General features: G+C 38.1%; 1 protein-coding gene across 1 annotated transcript; it reads right to left on the reverse strand.

Annotated features, from left to right (window-relative positions):
- Positions 1–2,440: 2,440 nt before the first annotated feature.
- LOC149297699 (synaptotagmin-4-like) lies at positions 2,441–10,129 on the reverse strand. The gene is made up of 5 exons (XM_089488172.1): positions 10,000–10,129; positions 8,019–8,869; positions 4,919–5,081; positions 3,351–3,517; positions 2,441–2,590 (listed from the first exon to the last, which is right to left on the reverse strand). The coding sequence occupies exons 1-5, from the start codon at positions 10,127–10,129 to the stop codon at positions 2,441–2,443; spliced, it is 1,461 nt and encodes a 486-aa protein (XP_089344298.1).
- Positions 10,130–10,801: the final 672 nt, after the last annotated feature.

Genomic DNA, 10,801 nt, shown 5'->3' on the forward strand with positions numbered 1-10,801 from the left:
GGGTTTTATTTGAGTAATATACATTTTGTACTATGAAATATAAATTGTGGCAAAAATGTTTAAACAAAATTTTGGATCAGTGAGTCATTTACTGAAATGAAAATATCAGTCACTTGATTGCTTCCTTTGCATTATTGCTGACCTCAAGAATTTATTTTAGTTTTATATTTTACCAACCTGCCGGTAATACTGGCGATATGGCAACAGTATCAGACTATTAATGCATCAATGAAATGTTGGCTAAAACGTTCATTAAAAAAGTTCCTAAATAAAGTAAAATATGTGAATGAGAACAAAGCCCTATCTTCTAAAACACATTTATGATTTTAATTTCACACATTTATATAAATACAGAACTTATACAACTATATTTTTCTAAACATGAAATAATGTATTAAAAGTCTTTATGTGAGATCAATATTGTTCAGTGGATAAGAATATTTTTTTTTGTAATTTATTATTCTTTACGGATCTGATTTTCAATGGGCTGGGTAACAAATCCTGCAAGTGCTGTCTGGGGATGGATGCTCAGTGAGGAAGTTGGCAATGTGCACATTGTTAAAGTTATACCAGTCTTGGATGAAATTATGCTATGTAGGCTGCATAATGATTGCTGGAAAATATAAGATTCACAAACTTATACATTGAGGAAAGAAAAGTAATTGTATATAACTATATGTCAAAAACAAATCATTCAGTATTATAACAGCGGCAAACATTATTTCCTTCGTGGCACAAGGTTGGAGTGTTCAAAGAAGGGCAGAATATTTTTGCAGACTAACATAAATATCAACTATTGTTTTTGATTACGGTACTTTATAAAATATGGCATATTGTGCTGCAGTTTAGTGCTGAAAGTGTACAGCACAGGATAGGTTGCATATCCTAATAAAGGGTTTATTGACAAATGGGGGTCCACGGAAGACTAGTAATCTTCTTATGGTAAAGCCAGCGCATGCTGAGAGGTGATGGATAATGTATAAGAAATCAATTACATTAGTAAAACATTTCTTGAGCTCAATGCCTGAATGCACATAAAACATGAAATAAGAAATTCATTATAAATGCTACAGTCAATATTTTGGAATCTGTATTTCAGACACTAAGTGACATCATAACAGTAAACATTTTTTTTTTATTATTTAAATGAAAAAGCAAAAGGCTATTTTACTTACAAATGTTGTTGCTTTTACTCTTATACTTGGCTACTTAATGGTTACTGTATTTCCATAACCTACAATGTATTAAAAGGCACCAGACCACTTGTTATTAAATTGGAAATAACCCCTGCTTGTCCTGTGATGAATATCTCAGTGTGGCCCCAAAGGGACTACATTTGGACCAAATGTATGCACATACCCAATGCCCATGTATATAGCATCGCCGTGCAACACCCAACAGAACACAATTCCTTTATTGGCCTTGTGATGTCAGAAAGAACTCATGCAGTGAAGCAAATCATGATCTACTGTTCACAAAAGAAACCGTTTATAGTTCAGGTTAAAGATGCAAAACTTGGTATTAAAATTTGCTTTGCCTCAAAGTTCTACAATCTGATATAATGTATACTTGGAAAAAATGAAGTAAAAAAATTTAACTTTGAATAGAATTGGTGGTGGAATATTTGATTGTAAGGATATTTGTTTAGTTTGGTTACTAAATATTGTTAAATAAAAGCCATTTATTGAATATTGAAACTTCCTTTTCTGCCTTGAGAAGTAACAATTTGTTATAAGATGAAACCACCATGCAATGGTAGGATGTGTCATTGCTGTTTCAGACTGTAACAACACAAAGATCCATCGGACCAGTTGAATACTCCGCAGCAGTCCAGAATTCCTAAAACTGCGATAACTGCAACTTTTGCTCAAACTCCTTGCATCACAAAACTTGATGAAGTGACAATACCTGAAATTTTCTTCTGAACACATAATTATTTGACATTATGGACATTAATCACCCTGATGAAAAAAGTGATCATTTAATGCATTTAAATCTATGTAAACATTAATTTCGTAGGCATTTGATGGGTAAAGATGTATATGTGTGCAAGTATAAAAACATTGTTTGCATATAATTTTGTAAATATATAATTTTGTGAGGCTATGCACTAGTGTTAGACTAAGCAAGACTGATGGATAAAATCTTTTTAGTTCCATTTCATATCTGACCCTCCTGGGTATTGTGGTTACCATGCATAATCTGTTTTTTTCCGTAAATTCATATGTTTATATACATATATTCCTCAATGAATGCATACATATATATTATATGACCACAGTACTGTAATAGAGAAACAAAGAGCAGTCCAGTTCTTAGATGCTGCATTGGGTTAAAGCCATTTCTCTGCTATCAGTACCTGCCCTGTCCAACAGAAAGCAGGTGCACCTGTCCATTGATGCGTGGTATATGTAAGCCACCAGGTGGATGCAGAAATATTCTAGAATACATCTGGTTGCAGTGCATGCCACCGGGCACACTCCATCGGCCCCTTGAAACACATCTCTTCCCAATGAGCCAGACCAGCTTCAGTGGCCCCTGCACCAATAATCACACGGCCAAGAATACGACCACGACTGTAAATTCGTCCCTAGTAGGAGAAAAAGAAGAACGAAGCATTGATTTGCTGAGAAGAAACAATGATGCTGCATCCAGTGCTAAGGTCTCCAATATAGAGCACCAGGACTGTGAGGAACAGAGTCGACATCTGATTTTAATCAGTACAAGTAATGAAAAGTTTTGTAGTTTTTGTCCCGAATTCAGGACAAACAGGCAGATTTTCAACACTATAAGGACTTCAAACAAAAGACATGGTTGGTTTTTGTGTATCAACCAGGTTTGCATCATGTCAGAGGGCATGTTATCTCACTTCTGGCTTATGGAACCAAATTCTAGCCCTATTAAAGAACTAGTGGTGATCTATTAATGATACAATACTACTGAATATATGGGCGATACATTTAGCTGTATGCAGATATAACTAATGGCTGAATAAATGCAAGGTATATATTAAACATATCTTAACCCCATACCTTTTTTTATACATAATTATCCTGTAGATATTGAATTTAAAGATTTGAGATCTGTGACAAAGTGTGCTGAAGCAATAGTAACAATAAAGCAATGCAAATCCTGAGAACTCAGAGATGAATATTATAAGGCTATGTACATTAGGTGAATATTTAATATGTATGTTTTGCGTTCTATAAACATTATTGCTTATATTTTGCTTTACTAATCTGAAAAATGTAAGATTTGAAAAAGTAGGAGATCCACTTTAAGATGTTCTAGGTTTCAAAAGAACATCTCTTCTATGATTGTGTTCTCTCTAATTTTTTTTCCCCACTCACCTGCATTACCAGGAACTCCAGGCATAAGGTCTGATCCTGCATAGCCCCAGGAGGGGCAACAAAGAGGAATGGGGCATTCCACACAGGGCTGGATCCAGAAACTGACCTTGTCTCTTTCATTTCCTTCAGCTGACCATTGTGGATAAGGCGTATGCTGACAAAGTGATCTGTGTTAAAAAAAATAAAATAAAAAAACCCAATAAGGTAACTATTGTAACTCTGTTCAGTTAATATATTCTTTCATTTTTTTCGTAATGGCATTAAAGGTGCCTGAAGAGGGATTATAAGCATCAATGTAGTTATGTGGAGCGCTACCTTAGGCTGCTACCACCTGGACCTGCCACCCTAGGCCTAGTCTCTGATTAGAACTGATGGTATAATACTCAGTGTCTATCAGAATGCATAGCAATGTAAAAATAAATTAGCAATAGACAAGAAGATAAGTAACATGGGAGAACACAAACAAGGAAGAATGGCCATGGTGGGTCTATGGCAAGCGTAACGTGTGTGGTGGTATTGGAGAGTTAGCAATACCACCACAGGCAACACAAGTAAGCGGCACTCTAGATTACTCTTGTCAAATGAATTCTATAAACTTTACTGTGATGACAATTGTTTTGTTTTTTTATTAAAGCTGCATCATAGAAAAGACAGAGCCAGACACACTTAAGCTCATGAATAACTATCTAGTGAGAAGCGTGTCTGCCTCTATGTCTTTTTTTATGATGCACATTTAATAAAGGAGACCATTATCATTGCAGTAAAGTTTATGGAATTCATTTGATGGGAGTAATCTAGAATGCCATTTACATTTGTTGCCTGTATGCATTTGCTTGGATGATCTGGATCCAGCCCCTGGTTTGCTCAGCACTGACCTTTTATCCCTTGAGGAGTGAGAAGCTTATTGGGAGTAGAGACGCACGGCTTTTGAAAGTTTATTGAATTTAAATTAGGTACTGACCGCAAAGGCGAAAATCCAGATGTGGTCAGTAAAGTCAAGTCAGATAAGTCAGTAAAGTAGCTCTTTTGGTGCTCACAACTCTCAGTCTTCAAGGGAATCTGGGATTCTGACACTGCTACTAATGGGACATATCAATATTCAAAGCCCGGTAATCAGGGCATACCCTACCCTCAGTATTTTGGACAGAATGTCACATAATATTTAACCCATGTCATGCAGGAGAAAATATACTTTGCCTGATTCTGGGACTGTGCATGCCAAGCTGCCTGCAGTCCTAATAAACTGGATATTTGCCAGGACAGCTGAAAGCTGGCACATCAGCCTGGTTGTCGGGATTGTCCAAGCTAATTCAGGACTCGTGTTAGCTTTGGTGGTAATTGCCAAGCTTTTAGTAATATTCCAGTTCCAAATTTAGATTAAAAAAAAGAAAGGTAGATGTTCAGCAACTATTAAGTCATGAAAAAGTTAATCATATGTAATTAACAATGAATAATAGGGTTATTATTGTGTGGGTTGCCAGTCAACAAACGTTTCACAATCTGCTTTTAAAGTACGTCATGCACTCTGAGAACAGCCAAGTGCCTTTGGATTTGGTTTTACTTCTTACCTGCAGCACCAGGAATACGCGTGAGCTTTCCAAGGTTTTCTGCCTTCTGTACCATTACTTTAATGCGATTTGCTAACATTTGATACTGCAGGAGTATGTATATCTTGCCCAGGGACTTGGCATGGGTTGCAGGAGCACAGAGAACATCCATGGTACTCAGACTCTGTGGGAATAGAAAGTTTTATCTTGTATGCAAACCAGAAGAAGTGGAGAAGAATGTCCTCTACTATTCTATCACAAATGAAAAATAGTGTTTATGCTTCATTTTGGACAATGTTTCAAAGATGCCTTTGTTAATTTTTAACCAGCTCAGCACACTTATTTAGTGACTAACTCCAAGACCAGAGATAGCCACCTGCCTGCTCCCTTTGCCTGTCTTTAAGGCAGCATAAGAATCATGGGATTTGTTCTTCAGCACGTTTTAACATGGCTGTTAGTATGTAATTGATACCAATAGCTGGTCTGGAATGATAGACATTGTGCATTTACTCCCCATGTCTCATCTGCCAGTTTGACCCATATAATTGAGGTTTTGGTTATATGAACTTGTCAAAGCATGATTAAGCTCACCCGCCAGGTCAAGGCACACTCTCAATAGGGTGAGAACCTCCTCTCACCTCCTACATAGTGGGCACACAAATTCTATATATATACATCTGTGTGTGTAATCTCATGCGCTTCATAGTGTGTCCCTGAACGGCAGAAATAAAATGTGATACACCCTACTGTACAGCCAACACACTGTATTTGCAGCATGCTCACACCTGTTCGGTAGGCCTCATTTTATACATTTGTATTATTTGAGCCTGGAACTAGCTTAGCGCACCCACATTTTTCTTATTCCATTCATTGTTCCCAGTGCTCTTTACTGGGTTGGAATGGGACCTGACCAAAGCGATAACCCCTCAGATAAAAGCAGAACTCCTTTCTTTTAAGACAGTATTAAACACCTGCCCAGTACCTGAAAGGGCATTTTCTAAGGACAAAAATTTAAACTACACAGAGGATGTTGGATTTAATCTAACTACATTACACAAAAGCAAAATGCATGTCAACTAAAGCATTTTCTGTTTTCCAGTTTGCTCACTTTTCAGATCCTGGCATCAGTTCACAAACAGACATAATGTTTGAATGTTTTTTTTCTTTCTACAGCATTAGGAGTTGTTCCAAATCTTTACAAAAGAGTTTTCCAGGATATAACAAAATAAATAGCTCTCAGGTGTATTTTTGTCAAGGGTGTTATCCATTAAGTGTAAAGCAGGGGTTATTCACTAAACAATGAAAGATTAGATATAAACACCTTTACCCATATGTTATGTAGGGCTTACCTAAGTTTCTTCTGCAAGAAGGGATGTGTTCACTATGCATGATTCGAACATAATTAAACTGGTAATATTTATTCTGGATCATCAAAGATTTTTTATGTATCATGCAAGGTCCTAACTTTAAAATGAACACACAAAGGTTAGCATGCCTTTCAACTACCTCGCTATGTGCAGGACAGTCCCGATCTTGGCAAAGGTGATGCTCAGTGGGAACGTGGGATTCAGCACCACAATTCCCAGGTCCTGATTTCATTCTATGGTGTCTGGGACATCAGAACATGCATTCTGCATGTGTGCATTATTGTGCGCATGCACAGTAGTGCTGCCAGTTTGAGTGATGCTCAACTTCCCAAGTGCCACCCCGGGGCATCCCAATGCGCCAAGAGTAGAAGTTGGGAAGTATGGGTTAGCCATGACTCTATAATAACTGATATCCAAGATCCCTGACATATACTTTATTGATTCCAAGTTTGGCTTGCACAAAGTCAAGGCGCATACTTACAATTTACCACTTGGGATCCAGCTAGACACATTACCACAAAACCTTCAATAAAAAGGTTATCATTCAGAGAAAGCTGTCAAATTTACAAAATTTCCTAGTGAAAAATCAGAAATTCTTAACAACACTGTCCCATACTCATAGCTAGATAAACAGTTAAGCCAGAATCTTCCCTATTACAAATCATTCTATAATTCTTTCCGAACAAACTTCATAAATTGCTAGGATAGGTGTTTCTTGCTGTTAAGGTCTCGATTGCCAGGAAATGGAGACATAGTCTGGCACCTTCACTATAAGACATAATAGAGGTCCTTATGAATATCACAACAATACCTTAGTGACCTTCAATAAAATATGGCTAACATGGAAAACCGCTCGGATGCAATGTTATAGCTATATAAAACAATAACTAATAATAATAATAATAATAGTGTGCAGCATTGGGAATGGGAAGGACTGATGTTTTTGATATCTCTCTCTTTATTAACAAAATAAAAAGCGGTGAACTTTAGATATGAACATATGTGGAATTAAAATATGACATAAACCCCCTACCATCCAGGTAACCATTTTCATTTTTTACCCAATGTTAATGTATGGAATAATTGTTAATTATGGCATACAACCTTCTCTTCTGACCATACGTCAACCCCTGAAGAATCTAGATATTAAAAGTTCAAAAAAAGAGAATTTTTGGTACATCATTTTACTGGCACGTTTGGATTGGCCTACAATTAACGATCTACCCCTTTATTTAACTATCCTAACCCATTGCCTTTTTTCTTGATCATACGTTTTCTGCACTACTGCAATAATTCCTAGTGTGGCCCAGGGTCCAGGCCCCTGAAGATGTTGTACTGCAGGGGCCGGTCAAATATTCTTGATGCTTAAGATTTCCCTTTGAAGCTGACACTACTGACTTCTGATGCTAGGGATGTCTGTAATTATTTATTACCAACCGTAAACAAAGTGTAATGTCATATCACTGGCTTGGTCACAAGCAAATTTGCATTTACATGCTCCATAAATGAGAGCCATAATTCTGTCTCTGGTACATTTCAATTATTTTCCAGCCTTTTCGTGTATTTGAACCTCATGTGTAGTATAACAAAGTGTACACGCATTATGACACATCTCTTTTTGCTGCTGGAAGGCCATCTAAGTCAAAGTGCCACATAAAATGTAATTACTGTACACAGCTCTCTATTTAATGCTCAAAGAATAACATTTGTTTTTTTCCATGTGACTTGAGACAGTCAGAGTTCACCATACTGACCTTCTTGAGCTTTGTCTTTGCAATAGAAACCTCCTTTGTGTGACCAGATGTCTCCTGCCCTTGCCAGTTAACGTGGGCACAGGAGAACAACACTTCTCCAAAAAATCCTTCTTTCAAGTTGTTCCTCTCCCGGGCATACACTGCCAGTCGAAGGGTGAGGTCTCTCAATTCCTGGGGACTGTATCTACAAAAGCAGAATTTCTGTCCATCATCTGGCCCTTCTTTTTGGCCTGAGTTTGGCTCTATGAACCCAGGCAGGAGATAGGCTTTGACCCAAGAGTCTCTTTTCTGGTGGAATCTCTTGGGGAGATTGGTAAGGCCTGTAACAGTTACTGTGAGCATTTCCTCATCCAGTGAGTAGCACAAAGCAAAGTGCAGAAGAGGCAAGGACTTTTGTTTGACTCCAGAGAGTCCACTGGGCTCAGTGCGGGAGAGAGGAATCCTTACTAACCTGGCACGATCTCCTCCTGGAGAGCATTCACTAAAAATTGTGCTACGCCGCTGAATGGCTCGTTTTGTTTTTGATGAGAGCTGGTAGAGGCTTGGCAGAGAAGCCCTTGAATGTAAACTTCTAATCGGCATTAAATCCTGTTCAATGGGTATATCCGCCCCACTTTTTGGAGTGATGTCCCCATCCATGTCTTGGTATTGCAGTGGTATAGGCACAGCAGCAGACATAACAGGTGTGTCTGCAAGCTCATGTTCTCTTTGCTGTGCGAGATCTTTATCCCCACTGATAATGTTGAGTGAAGACTGTCTTCTACGGCTACGCTGCCAACATATAGCACAACCCAAGAGAAGACAGAAGCAGAGAAGTGCCAGTCCAGCACCCAGGAGTACCTGCAAATGGACTGACCAGAACAGAGATAAGCTCAGATATTACATGCCAATAAATCAACTGCACTTCATACACTCTGACTGTAATCCTTTCAACACAATATGTGATATTTTACTGAATCTTATGAGATCTGCACAAACATGCAACCTCTAGTTGCTGGGTACAACAACCCTCATCATTCTCTGAAAATATTGTGCTTGTCGTGACCCCTATTGACTCAAGAGGCAAAATGCCATCTGTAAGTGTCAGATGATAATGACAATTTCAGGCACTACATTTAAAATTAAAGATTTTAGTACAAGAAATTGCTTCTTATATTCTCATCTCCATCTATTTTTGATAACAGTGATTGCTGATAAGCATTAGCGATCCCTAAGAACAGATTTTCTATGGTTTTAAGGGGATTGAAATCCCAAATGTAAGGCTTTCAAGAAAATAAAAAAAATGTAAACAAAGAGAAAAAATGATTGTTATAGTAACTTTTCACTTTTATATAATTATTGTAGTTCATTACTTTCATAAGTGATCCTAGCTATCAGAAAGAACAGAAGAAATGTTATAATTTATCCCAATCCTCCCATTTTAGTTACTCTCTGCTTTCTTCCATTTCATGTAAAAAAATGTGTGCATGATGAAACAATAAAATCACCTTATATAGAATTTTACCAAATGAATAAGTACATAGAGAAAAATTAAAATGTCCAAACCCAATATTACTGAATCATAACATCCATATAGCAAGGAAGATGACAGGTACCTTGGCAGTGTCTTACTATATGCAAAATGTATAAATGACTGAATAAGAGAAGTTTAGATGCGTCAGCTGTACCCATTGCTAACAGGTGTATAAAATCAAGCACATAGACAGCCATCTACATAGACAAACGTTGGCAGTAGAATGGTCGTACTGAAGAGCTCAATGAAATTGCTACCTTTGCCACAAATCAGTTCAAGAAATGTCTGCACTGTTAAATTTGCCCTGGCCTACTGTAAGTTGTATTATTGTGAAGTGGACGCATCTAGGAGTAACAACACCTTAGCCACAAAGTGATAGACCACACATGCACACAGAATGGGGGGCCAAGTGTCAAGTAAAAATCGCCTTTCCTCTGTGGATTCACTCACTACAGCATTCAAAACTACCTCCTCTGGAAGCAACATCAACACAAGTATTTGGCGCCAGGAGCACAGATTTCCTTGGCCGAGCAGCTGCACACAAGCCAAAGATCACTTTGTGCAAATGCCAAGCATCACCTGGAGTGGTGTAAAGCATAACGCCCTTGGAGCGGTGGAAACATGTTCTCTGGAGTGACGAGTCAAGCTTCACTATCTGGAAGTCTGATGTATGTATCTGGGTTTGGCGGATCCAAGGAGAACGCTACCTACTGGAATTCAAAATGCCCACTGCAAAGTTTGGTGAAGGGATAATGTCTTGGGCTGTGTTTCAGGGTTTGGGATAGGCTTCTGAGTTCCAGTGAAGGGTAATTTTAATGCTACACCATACCAAGACATTTTAGACAATTGTATACTTCCAACTTTGTGGCACCAGTTTGGAGGAGGCCCTTTGCTGTTCTAGCATGACTGACCATGTGCACAAATCAAGGTCCATTAAGACATTGTTGGATGAGTTTGGTGTTGAGGAACTCGAGTGGCGTGGAAAAACCCCATGGAACACCTTTGGGATGAATCGGAGCGCAGTCCACAGGCACACTCCAAGTTCTTGTGGAAAGCCATCCCAGAAGAGTGGAGACTGTTATAGCCACAAGAGGGGGCAAGTACATATTACATATTGCCCATGGTTCTTGAATGGCATGTTCAACAAGCTCATATAGGTGTGATGGTGTCTACATAGTTTTGGTCATAGAGTGTATATTACCCTTGTGTATTTTATAACAATGATATGCTGACACGATATTAAATAAGCTTTTTTTAAAATATACAGCAG

This window comes from Sceloporus occidentalis, unplaced genomic scaffold (assembly GCF_023333645.1).
Source record: "Sceloporus occidentalis isolate IW3139 unplaced genomic scaffold, rSceOcc1.0.p SCAF_37, whole genome shotgun sequence".
NCBI classification, from domain to species: Eukaryota; Metazoa; Chordata; class Lepidosauria; order Squamata; family Phrynosomatidae; genus Sceloporus; species Sceloporus occidentalis.